General features: G+C 36.4%; 1 protein-coding gene across 2 annotated transcripts; it reads left to right on the top strand.

The window, feature by feature from the left end:
- Positions 1 to 12,599: 12,599 nt before the first annotated feature.
- Positions 12,600 to 15,427, top strand: LOC145162299 (F-box/LRR-repeat protein At5g02910-like). 2 transcript variants are annotated; one of them, XM_079081484.1, is made up of 4 exons: positions 12,600 to 12,702; positions 13,077 to 14,108; positions 14,259 to 14,459; positions 14,835 to 15,427. In XM_079081484.1, the coding sequence occupies exons 2-4, from the start codon at positions 13,179 to 13,181 to the stop codon at positions 15,252 to 15,254; spliced, it is 1,551 nt and encodes a 516-aa protein (XP_078937610.1). In that variant the 5' UTR covers positions 12,600 to 12,702; positions 13,077 to 13,178; the 3' UTR covers positions 15,255 to 15,427. The 2 variants fall into 2 exon arrangements, with proteins under 2 accessions (XP_078937610.1, XP_078937609.1); XM_079081483.1 differs by having other exon boundaries at positions 12,653 to 12,702; positions 12,829 to 14,108.
- Positions 15,428 to 18,913: the final 3,486 nt, after the last annotated feature.

Here is an 18,913-nt window from a genome sequence, read left to right as displayed (position 1 = left end):
AATTGAAGAATCAGCTGAATGTGTTAAGCTGGGGAAAACTCGACGAGTTTTACAGCCCACTCGGCGAGTTGGATAGGGTTTTCCCGACCTTCTGATTACTATAGAAACTCGACGAGTTCATTGGTGCACTCGACGAGTTGGGTCAACATGGACTGTTGACCTTGATCGTTGACTTTGACTTTGACCATGGTTGACCAAGTTGACTTCTGAGGGCATTTTGGGTATTTCTGGATTTTGATAGAATTGGTCACATGGTAGTTGTAGGCATTTGAGTCAGGATTTGAGATTCATAGTCAGACCTGATCAGTGCGGCACTACTTGTGAGGTGAGTGTTCCTCACTGTACTTCTTGGGTCGAAGGCACCAATGCCGGCCCCTTTGGATTGCTATCTTGTTATGTATGCTATTGATATGTTGGATCGGCATCCTGGTAGATTGGATGTTGTTATGATGTTATGATATGTTAGATCGATATCCTGCTAGATAGGATGTGGTTATTGTTAGATTTGTCTGTTTGTTATTGGCTGGTTAACTACATGTTTATGTGTAATGTATATGTCGACATGTTATGTGTGGTTGGGTTGAGACGGTCCTGCGTTTTGCTGAAGGCCAACAGACCCAGGGTGTCCCAGATAGACTGAAGGCTAGTGGGGCGTACCAGTTAGGCCGAAGGCCCGAAGAACGTTCCAGGCTGAAGGCCCGGTGAGGCGTACCAGTCATGTTGAAGGTTCTGTGAGCGTACCAGATAGACTGTAGGTCGGTGGGGCGTTCCAGTAAGACTGACGGCTCTGTGGGCGTACCAGATGGACTATAGGCCAGTGGGGCGTTTCAGTCATGCTGAAGGCCCTATATGCATGTTGTTTGTTGGTATATGTTATCTGTTTGTGTGGTGGTACTTTGGGGGAACTTACTAAGCTTTGTGCTTATAGTTTTGGGTTTACGCTTTCAGGTACTTCAGAGAATCGTAGCAAGGCGAAGGCTTGACCGCACACATCCTGATTTTATGTCATTGATCTCTGGAGACACTGATTTTAAATAATGTTTTGGATATAATGATTTTGTAAACACTTTTATTAGTAAACGGGTTGTTTTGAAAAGTTTCAAATTTGTTGAAATTTTTGGGATGTTACACAAATGACCCAATATTTAAATGGTTAAACCCTAATAAAGGGATTTTATTAATTAATTAATTAAGTGTTTTAATTAAAAGACAAATAATAAATCCATAGATAGGTTTAAATTTAATAAAGTTAAAAGATTAATTTATTAAAGGATTAAACCACCTAGTATTTTAAAAGTATAAAATACACCCTTATACTATATAAAATTAAAAGTCTAATATATTATATGAATAAGAGAAAAGTCAGTCTTACCGTTAGTAGGCCTCATTCACAAAGCTGGTCTATAAGGGGTGTTTAAGGAAGCGGCCTGTAAAATGACCGTCATTGGGTATCCACTCTTACCCACCGCACTCTTAACCAGTGGAGGGTCGTTAGCAGAACGGGTAGGATATGACTCTAACACCTCATTAAAAGTATAATGATTTATAAAGTAACTAAATGCCTTTATAAATTCCCAATCTTAGTTACTTAGGAAAATGTGAATTTGATGATAACCCATGAAATTGCACATTGCACCTTATTGGTCAGTTAGTAGAGCGTGTGTGGTTAACCGGCACACTAATGTGGACTAATGAAGGATTGTAATGGGTAGCTCGTAAATTATCATTGATTGATGGAGCGTGTGTGGTTAACCGGCACATTGATTAGATGATAAATGACATCGAGAGTACCAAGCTAATTTGCATGGTTATTCACACCTTGTTTGTGATCCTCGGTATCCCAGTCACAAACTTGAAGGGCATAATCGAGATTAAACATGCCATTGAAAAGTTCAATGAATCTCAAAAGATCTAGAAATTTCATTTAAACCTAATTCGTTTAAAATTTTGTTTTCGTGGTGGAATTGGTAAATCGTCATTCACCTACCTTCAAATAGTTTGCAATTGGATTACGACATCTCTTTTCCGAATTGTGAATTATTGTGTTGGGTCCTAGCCTTAATATTTCATTTGGGTGTTATATCAAGGATTAAATCAACTAACTTGAATTTCTCCCTTGTAGATGTCTAGTTTTGACAACTATGGTCTTCCTCATCCTTTTGGAAAAGGCTTTCCATCTGAAGATGATCTTCCACATGTCGATCAAGGTGAAAGGTCATTCCCTTCTTCGTGCATTGGTGGAACTGGAAATCATACTTTTCTTTTTCCACCTCCTTCAGTGATTCTCCCTGACCCACGTTTTTGTCGACTTGAAAAGTTCAAGGCCACTCAAGCCCTATTGGCATGCAAGCATCGAGATGGAAGTCTTGTGTGTGCACACGTTCTGAAGATGAAGCTGCATAATGACAGAATGGGAATGTTGGGTGTCGTTTTCCCGAGGAAGCTGGCTGTTGACTTGGTTCTTCAATCACTTCCCGAGTCGTATAGTCAGTTCGTTAAGGACTACTATATGACATACCATGACGTGACCCTTATTGATCTGACATATTTGCTAATTACTGCTGAATGAACAATGATTTGGCGCATTAGTAAAGCGAAATTGATTGGAAGATCTACCTCCCAAATTTCCATGGACATAGGTAATGATAACATTGATAGTCCAGAAATGATTTCTTCTCTTAAGAGAGAGAAATTAGCCAAGGTCAAAAGGTTTGACCGTAAGAGAAAAGGGCTGATTCTGAGATAGTTCCATGTGTCACTCCTAAAGAGTCCATTTGTTTTTACTGTCAATTGAAGGGGCATTGGAAGCGAAGCTTCCCTGACTACCTGAGAGATCTAAGAGATGGTAAAGTCAAATTGTATGGATCTAATTCAAGTACATTCACTATCTAACTCTATTAAGTTCCTATTTATAGATTCTTATTACATGATGTAAAGTTACATTTTCATGTTTTGCAAAATCTAAAAGAGAGAAGGAAGCTTAAGAATAAATAAAGGCTAATTCTGATCTGAAGAAATGGATTTCGGTCACATGGTTCATTGATCAGAATTTGAAGTTGCTGCTTAGAAGTTATGATAGATTGCTTAGGAATATCTAGAAACATAGTTTTCATATGTATTTGCATTGTAAGGACAAGTTTTCCGCACATTATTAATAAAAATGTTTTATTTACTTTATGTTTCCTTGCAATGGCATTTATGGAAAATTGGTGTTTATATATTTATATTATTAGCAATGTTGAAAATGGATTTGATTTTTGGTTATATCGTTTGTGGTAATGTCATAATTTACCAAGTGGGGAAAGATTCTCATCACCCAATTTTCAATTGGACAGAAACTTGGAATCGTGCAATTTGAATTGTGTGATGTATGAGAATCTTGATCTTTAGAAAATTAAGACTAATTCCTTGTTCACATGTGTATGTGAGTCAAGTGAAGGATTAAAAGGATCTAGTTCACATTGATGTGAACTGGTCAGATCCACCACAAAAGACGATAAAGTCTATTCGTCATGATTTACTGTTGATTCAGTAAATATGGTTATGCTTATAGGATTAAGTATAATTCTGATACCTTGAAAAGTTTCAAAGTATAGCAGAACGAATAAGAAGAATCCATTGGGCAGAAAGATAAAAAGTTTCTCCAATCTGAAATGAAAGGAAAGTACTTTAGTATGTTGTTTCATGATCACCCTAATGATTATGGAACCATATCACAATTGATCATCTAATAACATCTTAGTGCATTTGTATGACTAAGAAGAGGAATCAAGAATTGTTGAAATGGCTAAGTCAAAAGGATGAGTCATACTTCGTTCCAAAATCGAGTCTTAGATTCATACTCTAGTTACCCCAAGTTGTATCTTGAGTAACATGTTTTAAGTAGGTTTATAACGCTTCATGAAATGTGGAGTAGAAATGTTTTCTTACTCTTGCACATTTTGAAATTGGTAGTTGTGATGTTTTGGTTAAAACAGAGACTGTCACACCCCCAAACCGGAACGGCGGAAACGTTCGGGGGTGGAGGACGTCATGCGTAGTATCACAACAATTGTATCATAGCAAGCATAGTAAACACAACCAGACATTGAATACATATATGAAAAGGTTTACATTGTTTAATACATAGTTCTATCCATATCAAAGTAAAATGGTAAAGACGTGACTCTAACGCTCCGACTTCTCCGGACACTTGGAAGTACCTGTCTACTAATTCCCTGAGAATACAAGTAGTTTTGAAGAATATCAGCATAAAGCTGGTGAGTTCATAAGCATTTAGTTTTGGTGGAAAAGTGTTTCTGGAATCCTTTTGAAAAGTGTTCCTCAAGAAAATCCTACATTTTCTTATGAAAAATGTGTTTGAAAAACCCATTCCTTCCATGACTTCCAGATTCATACAAGGTATGTACAATCCAAGGAGTCGTGGAAGGAATAATAATATCCATTGATTACATATTAAACAATCTGTTTTTGAATAGCCGGGTTATCCCGGGAAAATCCTATATTTTCCCTAAAAGTTGATGATTGATTATCCGTTCTAAACTGAGGTGTGCAAGTAGCTACCATACTCGAAAAACAGTTTTCTTTTAAAAACCCTGGTTACACCCAGAGAGGTATATTAGCCTTATTACATAAATAAAACTAAATAAAAGAAAACCGTGATGAACTAAGTCCTGAAGGTATTATTAGTAATACCCTCCAGTAATCTATCGATTATTACTTTGAGGTTAGTTCACTTGATTCATTATTACAAAAGTAAATCTCTGCTATCTAAATTGTGAGTTTTATAACCATACATTAACTTGATACGACACGTATGGGGGCCAGTATCCTTTATGACTTTGTCACCCGTAGACCTGCCGGTCCCACTGTAGCTAGCAGCGAGGTGCGGGAAAGTCAGTCCCGTATAGATCTATACACAACAGTCACACTCTCCCTCCAAGAGATTCTGGTCATAAGTGCTAGTCCTACACTCTGATTCTGTGGGAGTGTTGCCAAGGACGTGTCTCCAACTTAGACTAACAAATTTACAAGTAATAATACTGAAAATCCTGTTTATGATTTGCATGAATCCTTTATAAAATAATACATTTTACTACATGATTCACAAGTTCATTGTTCTAGTTTTGAAAACCGTTTCTACGAGTTGATTTCTTAATCGTTTGGTAAAACTGTTTTTCCATGTTAAAAGCATGCTGAAGGTATAATTATCTTAAACAAAATAATATATTTTGAGTACAAGTTTCCTTGTACTTTTGCTTGTATTCCCCCCCCCCCCTGAAAACATGAAAACTTGGAAAAACGTAGGGGTATGAACTCACCTCGGGTGATTTGAATGAAGGATCGACACGAAAAGTTGGGTGTTCAAGTGAAGCCTTGAACACGATTTGATCCTAATTAACATGCAATGATACATAAAGGAGTCAAATGAAGGTATTTCACCACTAAATGTGATGGAGAACCACTCTAGGAACTTGGGACTACTTGCACTAAGTGTTAGAACCTTGAAGGATTGCATGAGGGGAGTGTATGGCCACCTTTAAGGTGTGTGCGGCCATGGGTGTGCGGCCCAAGGGGTGTGCGGCCGTACACTCATGATGGAAGGTGTTCTTGGGGTGTTTCAAGGTCCATACTTGCAATCCATGAAGTGTCCTAGGTCTATACTCAATTGTAGTGCAAGTTAGGGGTCCTAGAAGTGTGTTTGTGGCCCTAGGATGAGTGTGTGGTCTCACACTTGAGTGTGTGGTCGCACACTAGGGTGTATGGTCGCACACTAGGGTGTGTGCGGCCGTACACAGGTGTGTGCGGTCGTACACCCCACAAAATGATGTCCAAAATGTCCTTTCCAAGGTGCAACAAGGCTAGGGGCATGTCTATCTCAAATATGGAAGTCAAACTCTCACTTTGGAGGGTATTTTAAGGGTGTGCGGCCGTACTCACTTCCAACACGAAGAACATGTCCATTTTTGCACACTTAAGGATTAGATAGAGAGGTCTTTCATGGATTGTAAGCTAGAGGAAGAAGTACTCACGTTTTTGAGGCCTTGAGAGGGTTTGCGGTTGAAGAATCTTGAGAGAGCAGGAGTAGTGTGCTGCCAAGGAGTGAAAGAAATGAAGGGAAGGGGGTCTACCCTTTATATAGGGTGGGTGTGCTACCTAGAAGGGAGTGTGCTGCCAGGAGGTGTGTGTGCGGCCGCACACCCATGTGTACGGCCCTACACTCCCTCTAAGGGTGTGTATGGCCCTGTTTTGACAGTATACGACTTGCTGACTCCTTCCTAAACTCAACCTTGGTCATACTCAAGCTTAGAATCACTTAAACGAACCCTCAAACAGTGTAAGGAGTCAACAAAACACGTTTAACTTTGATTGAATTGGATAAGCGTGCGAGGTAGGAGTTTCTGGGTTGTCACATCAAGGTGGGTTGCACCTGATCTCACATCGGCTTGGAAGGAGAACGAAACATTTCCTTATAAAGGGGTGTGGATACCTTCCTTGTCACAACGCGTTTTAAAGTCTTGAGGGCAGCAGATCCCATAAGAACTCTACAGTTAAGTGTGCTCGGGCGGGAGTAGTACCGGGATGGGTGACCCCCTGGGAAGTCTTCGTACCGAGTGGCCCAAAGCAGACAATATTGTGATACGTGCCAGAGGGGGATGCTACAAATGGTATCAGAGCTAGGGCACGGGTCGATGTGTTCGACAGGGACGTCGAACCCTATAATGGGGGGTGAAGGTGGGTTGCACCTGATCTCACATCGGCTTGGAAGGAGAACGGAACATTTCCTTATAAAGGGGTGTGGATACCTTCCTTGTCACAACGCGTTTTAAAGTCGTGAGGGCAGCAGATCCCATAAGAACTCTGCAGTTAAGCGTGCTCGGGCGGGAGTAGTACCGGGATGGGTGACCCCCTAGGAAGTCTTCGTACCGAGTGGCCCAAAGCGGACAATATTGTGATACGTGCCAGAGGGGGATGTTACAGAGACCAACTAAGACCAATTATATGAAGTGTTTTCTTGATAAGAACTCACACTAACTCTTGAATATTTGTTTGTCAAGGAATGTTCCTTGACAGAGAAGCTTATATATCAAGAGGTCAGTGGGAGTCTAAATGGTCTTGAATAGTTTCAGGAACTAATCAAGAATAAACCTTTTAGTTATCACTAGCACACTACCTGAGGTTGATAACCTATCGTGTTGATATATTCTTGTTTCTATGTCCATTCCAGTTAAGTTGACTATGCATGTGAGTTCCATGAGTTCTCATTTGATTGTATAAGGCACAGCACCTTGATCAATGAAAGTACATTGATCTGTATGGGTGAGATGCTCAATGACCTGGAAGCACTGGTAAGCCTTTTGTGCTACCAGATGGAAAGAAATTAAGATTAAGCAAGTTCAGTCCATATGAGTTTGGATTTTTCATAAACTTTGTCTTTATGATAGTGGTTGAAAATGACAAATTCACATGGATAGGAACACATACACCATAAAGTCTAAGTGGAAAAGGTTTCTCTCTACTTCATGAAAATGATTGTGAGGAAACACTTTCACTAGTAGATTTTAAAGGCTTAGAGTTAGGAGTTGTGACAATTGCGTTCTCAAATTCGAGTATGATTACGGCATCCCTCTTCATAGTTCTAATTGTGAGAAATGGCAAATAGTTTGAACATTCGGGACTTATTGGTATGAGTTCTAAAAGGGTTTAGACACCATATGAGCTGTCTAATGAAAGGTGTATGAGCTTGAGAAGTCTAGATAAAGACTTATCGAAGCACCACGTATCAGAAATCTGAACTTTGGTAAGAACGTCAATAAGTATTGATTTCTAGAAGTCCAGCTGATTTCTGGGTACATGTCAAAGCTAGTGGGAACATAATTGTTATGCTGGCAGGAGTATATTTGTTATGCTAGTGGGAGCATAATTATTATATTAAGTGTTGCGAGTAGGCAATACTAATTATAGGAAGCAAATGTTACAAATTTGCAAAGTTGTTGAGTTTGGAAACTGTTTCGCTATAGTAAGGCTTAAGGGAGAGGGTACTAATACTTCATTTCAAATCTAAAAGTTTAGATTGAAATTTAATGGAATTTAGTCATGAACATATATGAATGTCATGTTGAAATGATTCAACATAGGAAATTCTATATGTGGAAATATTATAGCAAAAGACAGATCAAATATCATGTTTTTATGTAAGACATTATGTATCAAATCCCATATGCTTCAGATATAGGATTGATCGCCTATGCTATAATGTTATCTCGTTCTGATTTTCCAAATGCCTATGACATTAAGAGGGAAAAAGGACCAGAACTAGATATGACTAAAGTTGTTAAACAACTGTCAAGAACAATCTGAGGTTTACCAAAGATTGGTTGCTTGTGGACAGTTGGAAGTATGGTATAATTTAGGAAGGACCATATTGACATGTTCTGAGAAGAGGTAACTCTTGTTCAGAATTGATTGTCATATGGGAATATGGAAATGTTTCCATAGTGGTAGTTGGTCATAAAAATCTGTAAATAAGATTAGAAACTTTAATGCAAGAAGGATGTTCAAGGAATGCTCCTTGAATGTGAGACTTCATTTCCATGGAATTGTTTTGTAACCAATCTCCAATGGAATGCTTTGTAATATCATTGGAAAAGTCTCTGTGACTTTGGTGCCATTACAAAAGGATTATTGCATGTAAGTTTAGATGTAACAAATCCTAGCAGTGGTAAGAATTTGGTATTCTTACACTTGTGATAAGGATTTGGAATTGTGAAATGAGCATCATTGGAAATGTTTTCAGTTGATCTATTTCACAAAGCAAGGACCATAGATAAACATAGTGTACATGCTTGGAGCATGGGATGACTATTGTTGTAATTCAAGTATTAAGTTGATTGTTCGAAACATTATACAATGAATAAGGTCTAATCAATATAGTGATTAAATAATAAGTGTTTTATTTATATTCAAAAGTTTTGAGACCATATTGGATTAGGTTATTCTTGTGTTTCACTTCGCATGTTTTACTTCCCGAATAACTAGGTTATATCATACTTTGGAAGTAAGTAATGAGGTAAGACTGTCATGAATCTGATTGTAGATTGTCTAAGTGCTTAGGCATAGCAAATGTTTGCTACAGTGATCATGAGTACTCCTGAAATAAGAATTTGAGTATTGGATTAAACTTACGCTCATTTGAATCACTTCATGGATTTTATCACGAGTGATTGTGAGACGATAATATCATATATTCTTGAAACGGAGACACATTGTTGTTGTTTACAAGTCGGTTGCGCATTGATAATATGTAAACGCATCAGTAACTTGATGTTATAAAACGTATTGTTGTGTGTGATTTGATGAGTAAATAGTACAAGCATATGAGTCGAAGTTTATCTCTTCCTTTTACCCTAAATAGGATAAAAGCGATATGTGAGCCCCTCGATGATTTAGTGATGACACCCTAAGCGCTTGGCCAAGCCTGGACTGATTTGATTTGTTTAATTAGTCAGTCATCATAAATCGGAAATCGGGAAACAGACCTTGGACAGAGATAATGATTATAATCCATAGTCCATACGATATCTTGTAGAACGGAGGAATATTTGATCCCTTATCTAAAGGACACGTTATTGATAAGATCAGAGTTTGACAATGGCTTTTGAAAGCTACGATTGCTAGTCATATTCTGAAGTCATACTTACAATAATAGTTATTAGACTTATCCAAGTGGGAGACTGTTGGATTAGGTGTCTAAGCCCATAACTATATTTGGTATGTACTTGATTTGATTTGTAGCATGGTCCTTTTGAGTTGCCTTCACTCATGCAACTTGACAGGATGACTAGTGGAGAGAGAGAGTAGGATTTATTATATGAATAATAAATTGGTACTCGAAATGATTTTATTAATATATTATAAGATTAATATATTATTTGGAAATCATATTATTAATTAGTAATTAATCAGAATTTAATTTTGGGATTAAAAGAACTGATTAATAATGGAGGGACTGGTTTTGCAAATCATTGATAGTTGCAAAGTTGGGCTGATGGACTCCTTTGGGAGGACTAGACGAAATCTATAGGAAGCCCTATAGAATTCGTCCAAGGCTTCTATTGAGAAGGTCCATGGACTGCTTAAGGCCTAAGCAAGGAAATTAGGGTTTCCAACTGAAAACCCTAGTAGCCTCAATTATATAAACCCTCTTAACCTTTGGATTTTCGGCCCTATGCATTCTAAGAGAACCCTAGTCGATTTTCCACCTCTCTCCAAGTCATTCTTTGCATTGAGTGTTTGTGACTCCATTAGAGGTGCAACACTTGGGGCACTAGGCTTTCAGAAGTCAAGATCAAGCAAGGATTGTTCTTGTTATTACAATATAACAAGTGAGGTAATCTTTTAACACTAATATATATGTGAATTTCGAAATTGTATATACTAGATCTAGGCTTATTGCTATGGTGTTCATATTTGTATGTTCAATAGAGAAAAACTTAGATCCAAAGCAATTAGGGTTGCATGATCACATAGGAATGTTGTTATGCTCAAAACCCATCATAAAGTTCCTGACTTTATGACTTTGCATGGCTTAATGGTGTCCAATCCAAAGCCTTAACTTCATAACTTCACCAAAAAGGCAACTACTCATGCATGGAAGAATTATACTCATCAAGATCTGATTTTTATGCTACATGAACCTCATATCTAACAAGAAATGACACCCTTAAGATCCGAAGTAGCTTTTACTCATAAGAACCAAAACCATGAGACCAAAACATGGAAATTATAACCCAAACCTAGATCTACAAAAAAACCATCAAGTTTAAAGCTTTATACCTCCAAAAGTAAGATCAAGGTGAACAAGGTATGTATCTACAAGATTTAAGACAACCAACACTTCTCCAATGAGCTCCTTCTTCTCCAAGATGCACCAAGAACACTCCCAAAACACTCAAAAGCTCAAGGATCTCATAAATTGGCCTAGGGTTTCGAATTTAGGGTTAGAGAGGATTGGGGTTGAAGGTAAGAAGGGTTTGAAATGAGTTAAGGTCTTTAAATAGGGTCCAAGACCCAAATCTTAGGGTTTGCATCTGACTTGCGTACGCCCAGTGTATCATGGAGGAAAAACGCGATCAACTTAGCCTAGTACGCCCAACGTACTCCTGGTATGCCCGACATACTCCTGGTACGCCCGACGTACTGGCCCAACCCACTTTCCCATTCAAGCTTCCACTGATCCTATCTTATTCTTCCCAACTCCGTTTTCGGCGTTCTTTATATACTTAGAAAGATAATGAAAAGACTTACAATCCCGTCAAGTCTCCTTTGACTCAAAACCTTTTGAACCAGAAACCTTAATTCAATTAATGGCCTAAAGCTTCACTTTTACCATTATACCCCTGGACTCCCAACACACAAACCGAAAGCTTGGATCACACAACCTATATAATCCACACCTAACTGGGTCTAAAACCTAAACCCTTTGAAGTCCAGGGTCCTAACTTGATCCATTTAATACCCATAATTCCTGAAATAGGAAGCTTCTCGAAACCGGATGTTACAAATAGAGCTCGAGCTATGGAGGACGGAGAAAATATCGGTGATATCAGCGACTACAATGTTGACATATATATAGAGAGACGAGCGCAAAGCAAAGGTTGCCCAACAGAGAATGTACTGATGGAGAGGCAACAACAACAACAACGAAAGAGTCGAGCCAAGGAAAGGGGTCATCCGAGAAGGAGGTAGAGGGCTCGGAGGTAGGGGTCATCCGAGGAGGAGATAAAACGCTCGGAGGTAGGGCCATCCGAGGAGGATGCAATAGGAGAAGCCACGAAAGGAGGTCTCGTTTGGGGATGACGACTGTATTATTATTTAGGGTTTTAACGTAAAGCTCTGATACAATGTATGATAATGACTTTATTAATTAGCAATGAGTGTTAAACCTCATATAAATAAGGATACATAAGGGGCCATTGGCCTAACCTAAAGAGCCTTGGGCCTAAACCTAGATGCTAACATACTAACACACGAGACTTTATCATTTAATTCCTACAATCCATTAATTCTACAAAGTTGAATGCATATTTTTTTTTTCATTTAACATCTGAATAAACATTGAGTTCCGAATTAAATTCATTCAATTTGATATTCCATTTCATTTAACCATTTTATTGAACAATACATTGTGAATGGTCATATAGCAATATATATATATATATATATATATATATATATATATATATATATATATATATATATATATATAATTCCACATGTTAAAAATGTATGTTTCATTCATTAAAACATAAAAATTCAGAAAATCTAGTACATGTATCCACAAAAGGAAACTGCATAATGGTTTCAATGTCACATTAATTCTCATTGACACTTATGGAATCATATTGGTCCTGATTGATGTTTACCAAATCATATTAATTTAATCAAATACGTGTCAAAATTACATAAGTGCTAATTATGGAAAAACAAAGTTAATTATCTGCCTTTGGATCACGTAATCTTGTGATTAAAAGATAAACAAAGGAAAGGAACTATATGTTCGGGCCCAATTGACATGAATATGATCCAATTCAGATTCGCGCTCTTATATAAATTAATAATCTCGGCATTCATATAGGGCAATTCTCAGAGGCGCCAACACTTTTTTCGCAATTCAATCTGTGTGCATTGCGATCAGAGAAGGTATGTTTTTACGAGATCGAAGAACCAGTCCAATCTCATTGTATCTGCTTAATTACCGAATTATTTCTTTTACTGATTATAATCATTTAGATTGGTGATAGTTTGAAATGATTTTCTGTTTTTAAGGTTGCCAAATGAAATAAAAAAACAAAGCATCGCAGATTCGCAGGTGCTCCTGGAGAGTTGATATCTAATGCTTGATTGTCAATTAAACCACTGAGAAATATTTTTGATGTAAAGAATTTAAACATACACAAAGTGATGAGATGTATTGCAAGGGAAGCAGTACTGACCTTATAATGGCGAATTGTAGAATTTAATCTATTTGATCTTGTTCGAAACTAGTTTTTCAGATGCATTTTGTTTCATTGCAGCTTTTGGAGCAAGAAAGAATACATAATGATATGATCGGATCCACAAAAGAAAGATGCAATATAATGTGTATATGAATGCACAATCCCATCAATTAAGGTAGAATGGATTTTGGGCATGACAATCTTAGAATGACTGCAGAAGAGGATAGACTCAACAGTTTGCCAGATGAAATTATCCATAAAATCGTCTCTTTTATTAGCTTGAGAGAAGCTATTGGAGTGAGTGTTTTGTCATCTAGATGGAGGCGTATCTGGACTTCAATGCCCTATCTCAATTTCTCAATTCAGGATTTATTTCCTAAATTTGTTTCCAATGTTTTTTCTCGCCGCAATTGTCAAACACAAGTGGATTCAGTCAAACTTGTTGTTGGGGTACCTTTTCACGATGAATTATTCAAAAGAATTCTTGACTACGCATTCTCTCACAATGTCCAACAACTATCAATTACATGTAACATTGGATCCCGTCTTTCTCTCTATAGTCCATGGTCTATCGAGCATCTCCTTTTGAGTACTGGAGCTCTTTCTGCATCTTCTCTCTTTATGGAGAAACCAATTCAGGTCCAGGACCTCCCATCTTTAACCACATTGCATCTTGATGAAATCACATTGTCTGATAAATGCACTGATCTTTTCTCCAAATTCACCAACCTGAGTAATCTCTCCTTAAGTAGATGCAGTATGGAGGGAACAAATGTTTTGAATATCTGTCATCCTCGAATTTCTAGTCTCACACTCGAACAGACATACTGGCGGTTGGAGGCTATCAAGGTGGTTGCACCTCAACTCAAGAATCTCAGTATTAAATTTTGTAGTGGGAAGAGTCTGATGAAGATTTCTGCATCTGGGCTTAACTCTTTGGTCATCAAAGGTGGTAGTCGTATTCAGCTTTCTACACAAGGTTTCCCTTCTTTGGAAAAGGCTGATCTCTGTATTTTTCGTCCAACCAAGGCAGATGCTCATAAAATAGTTTGTCTACTTCAAAAGCTCCACACTGTCAAATTTCTTACACTAAACTTGGAGATTCTTGAGGTATTAATTAATCATTTATGTTATCTATCTGAAATATGGGAATATATACTCTTGTACAATAAAAACATTAAAACAAAACAAAATTACACATGATTGTTGAGATCAAATTAATCTATATTTAATCAGCTTCTTTTGTTATATATTTTGTAGCTTCTTTCTTCATCCATGGAACCAATCTCACATCAACCTTCTCCATTTGCTAACTTAAAGATCTTAAAGTTTTTAACGAGTTACCCTACAACGGTATACATGGAGGTGCAACCATATGAGAATGTAACTACATCTACTGAAATAAAAAATAATCTGCAAGATATTTTTCCAAGTGCCATCTTCACAATGATCTCATGTGAGGTATGTATGCAAAATGCTAGTTTATGGAAGGGCGTTTCATCTTCTTCTTAGTTTATGTAGTAAAATGGTTAGTTAAACGAAATGCAAAACCAGACCAAAATATGAAATATTTGTATATAACCAGGTCTGGTTGATGTTAATGTTTGGGTTTATTTATTTAAATTTGAGACAAATTCTTTTTTAATAAAGCAAATTAGTAGGTTTGTGTATATGCATTTGAATATATCTTGGACGAGTTTCAATCTGTCCGATCCGTTTGGCCACTTTTCATTAATTTGTCTTTTAATAAAGAAACTTAATTAGGAGGTTATATGCATTTATATTATAAAATGCATTTATGTTGGAAATTTATGACGATGATGCCAAACACTGCAGGAGATTAGAGGTATGAGGAATATTGTATCTGCACAACAACTTATTGCAGAATTACGGATGCTACTAGAGAAGTGTAAAGCACTTGGCTATACCAACAAGGCTCAGATGGGACACACCAATGCACCAATGGAGAGCTGCAAAACACAAGTTAACAAACAGTGGACACAATCACCATTGGAAATGCAATGGCACTCTGGGGAAAAGATGACGCAAATATATGATCAAAGGAATATTGAAGGATTACTCGGGAAAAAGCTGCAGCGCATTGAAAGACTGTTGACTGGGCTACATGTGTCAAAGAGTCTAGTGATGCAAGCAATATCTTCAAGTGTGTGTGAAGAAGCTGACGATATCAAGAAATATACGTTGGAATGTATGAAGATCCGATATAATAAGAAGCCATGGCGCTTCAATGTCTAGTTTCATGAACATACTTCTGCATTAAGTTGTTGATTTCCTATATACTCTTAATTTAAGTTTTCCAGTTTCTTTTGAAATAAGACCTGAAACATACTTTTTGACCTTATTAGCGTAAAACAGTTTTAGACTCGAAACATCCCAGGGTGATTTGTTTCACATCTTTAATTGTCATATCCGTAGATTTTATAAGAATGTATTCTATATATTGGGTGTAAATTATTAATATTGAATCAACGGTCAAAATTATGGTATATTTGGTTGTATGGTTAACTTTAAAGAAAAAAAAAATTGAATTAAAGAAAAAACTTCTTTCAAGAGTATGAGTTTAAAGCTTTTGTTTTAAACAAAAACTTTCGAATCTAAAAACTACTTCAAATAGCGTTTAAGAAAAAGTTTTTTGTTATAACCAATTTCCTAGATTAACCTTATATTTAAAAAGGGTCAAACCACCTTTGCTCAACACCCATACATAAGTAAAAGTTCTTGCTTCCGACCACCGGTTACCAACTTCCAACTACTTGTTCCCTATTATTTCGTTTTTGTTACATTATTCGATCTAAAATTACTAGTTTATCTATCAAATTAATATATATTTTCTATTTTGTTTTTATTTAGATTATATTAAAGGGTATCCCACCCTTCCACCCACTCCCAAAAACTCCCTTATGTTAAATTAATTGATTGCGCGCGCGCGCGCACACACACACACACACACTCTCTCTCTCTCTCTCTCTCTCTCTCTCTCTCTCTCTCTCTCCATTGTCAATCAAACATTACAAGTTGTACCCCTCTTCACCTTTGTCCCTCTTCCAGCCTTCATCATCCTCACTTCTCTTGCAAACCCACTAGATCCCCTTCTTTTCCGTTTTAGTTGACTCCCTACCAATCCACACCCCGCCTTCAGGCATTCCTGTTGAGTATTTGAGATATTGAAACTGATTTAACATCTTTGGTTATTTAGGGAAGCCTTTTTAGGGTTTTATATTTTTGGTAAATATTTATGTTCCCTATAAATAATCATTAGGTGAGTTTTGATGTAAGCTTTTTCCTGATTAGAGTTTTCTTTGTACGTTCGTATCCATATCAATATACACAAAACCTTTATCAGATCACTTGCATATTATGGTGATTGATTCTTGATTGTTCTTGATATTCCGTTTCATCATCTCAGATTTATTCCTAACAAACGTTATCAGAGCAGGTTCTTGTAGATCTCAGCGATTATTGCAAGAATCGATCTTGTTTATGGCGATATTTTATCATGAATCTCACTTTGTTCTTCAAGTTTTGTAAGTTTTTTGAAAAGAAAAAGTAAAATATCTCGTATTATTGCAAAACCTTGTTCAGATCTGTTATTTTCTAGTAATTCTTTCACTTAATTTGTTCTTGATTCGTGTTCTGGAAGAGAAATAGAAGAAGAATTTCGTGTTTATTCTCATATTTGTGTTCAGATCTACTTTATCTCTCTAAAAATCATCTCATATCCTTTTTCTCTCTCTAGAAATATTATTAGATCTACTTTCTATCTCCTCATGTTCTGGCACTTGTTGAAGATACAATGGTTTCATCAAACTCAATGTTTTTATCTTCTGTTTTTGAACTTGGATTAAAGATCATTAATCCAAATTTTCATAAGGAATTAACAAAATATCGGCGTTTGTACAATCAATATGTGGATCGAGATGCTATTGAGATGCATAATCTCTTTGTTGATGGGAAGATAGTGTTGGATTAGGTGTCTAAACCCATAACTATATTTGATATGTACTTGGTTTGATTATGAGCATGGTCCTTTTGGGTTGCCTTCACTCATACAACTTGATGGGATGACTAGTGGAGAGAGAGAGTATGATTTATTATATGAATAATAATTTGGTAATCAGAATGATTTTATTAATATATTATAAGATTAATATATTATTTGGAAATCATATTATTAATTAGTAATTAATCAGAGATTAAGTTGATATTAATTTTGGGATTAAAGGAACTAATTAACAATGGAGGGACTGGTTTTGCAAATCATTGATAATTGCAAAACTGGGCTGATGGACTCCATAGAATGGAGTGGACGAAACCCTATAGGGAGGCCCTATAGATTTCGTCCAAGGGCTCTAAAGAAGGGGTCCATGGGCTGCTTAAGCCTTAAGCAAGGAAATAGGGTTTCCACCTGAAAACCCTAGCAATCACAACTATATATAGAACCCCTCCATAAGGAATTTCGGACTAAGCTTTATGAAACCCTAGAGTAGCCGATTTTCACCTCTCTTCTAAGTCATTCTTTGCATCGAGTGTTTGTGACTTCATTAGAGGTGCAACACTTGGGGCACTAGACTTTTAAAAATCAAGATCTAGCAATGATTGTTCTTGTTATTACAATATAACAAGTGAGGTAATATTCTAACCCTATTTCATATGTGAATTTCGATATTGTATGCTAGATTAGGGTTCTTGCTTTGGAAAATTAATTTGCATGTATAACTTGAGAAAAACCTAGATCCAAAGCATTAGGGTTACATGTGCACCATAGGAATGTTGTAATCCTCAAAACCCATCAGTGGTATCAGAGCCTAGGGTGTTTTTCTGTTATATTTGTTGCATCTATGAATTGTTCAAAGCAAAAGAAAAATTGTTTTTGTTTCTGCCTGATGAACACGACGTGTTCATATTGGTCCACGACGTGTTGGCCCTTCACGATGTGTAATGGCATTACACAACGTGGAGACCACTCAGTTGGCAGATTTTCGGATTTTTGGCCTAGATTAGATTTGGATAATTACAATAAGTTGTTTTACTAATTAAAATTCGAATTTTCTGATATGGTAATGGATATCCTCATCTAACTGAAAGATAACTGTCAAATTTTAAGATAATTATGAGATTTTGTGATAAATTAATTATTTGTAAAATTTGATTTGAATTTTCTTGCCAATTAAAATAAAAGGTCAAATTTATGATTAAGATAAAATTATATGATTAATTTAATTGTTTTAAAGTTGATCTAGAAGTTTTGAAAAATTTCAAATTTTTCCCTCAAGTTTTGGAATTTTAAATTTGATTAAAAGTTTTAATTATGAAATATTAAATTCTAAAACCCTAGTGTTTTAAAAGTTTAAAAAATACACCCTCATGGTTTTATTAATAATTTAATTAAAAGATTAATTAAGAGACAATTAATAATTCCTTGACATGGTTTAAAATTAATCAAATTAAAAGCTTAAATGATTAAAAGATTAAATCGTCTGGTATTTTAAAAGTTTAAAATACATCATTATACTATTATAATATTAAAAGTTTAATTTATATATATATATATATATATATATATATATATATATAAGAAAATATCAGTCTTACCGTTAGTAGACCTTATTCACGAAGCTGGCCTATAAGGGGTGTTTAAGGAAGCGGCCTATAAAATGACCGCCATTGGGTATCCACTGTTACCCACCGACCCTTGACTAGTGGAGGATCATTAGCCGAACGAGTAAGATAGGACACTAAACTCTCATTAAAAGTATAATGAATTATAAAGTAACTAAATGCTTTTATAAATTCACAAATCTTAGTTGCTTTAGGAAAATGTGCATTTGATGCTAACTCATGAAATTGCACATTGCACCTTATTGGTTAGTTAGTGGAGCGTGTGTGGTTAACCG

The sequence above is a fragment of the Lactuca virosa genome, chromosome 3, assembly GCF_052849685.1.
Source record: "Lactuca virosa cultivar CGN04683 chromosome 3, Lactuca_virosa_CGN04683_v6, whole genome shotgun sequence".
NCBI classification, from domain to species: Eukaryota; Viridiplantae; Streptophyta; class Magnoliopsida; order Asterales; family Asteraceae; genus Lactuca; species Lactuca virosa.
Note: the sequence above shows the minus strand (reverse complement) of the source record. Positions and strands in the feature narration are given on the sequence as shown.

Coding starts and splice junctions, on each gene's coding strand:
- LOC145162299 (XM_079081484.1), top strand. CDS start 13,179: ATGGATTTTGGGCATGACAATCTTAGAATGACTGCAGAAGAGGATAGA. Junction 14,109..14,258: donor TAAACTTGGAGATTCTTGAG/GTATTAATTAAT, acceptor TATATTTTGTAG/CTTCTTTCTTCATCCATGGA. Junction 14,460..14,834: donor TCACAATGATCTCATGTGAG/GTATGTATGCAA, acceptor CAAACACTGCAG/GAGATTAGAGGTATGAGGAA.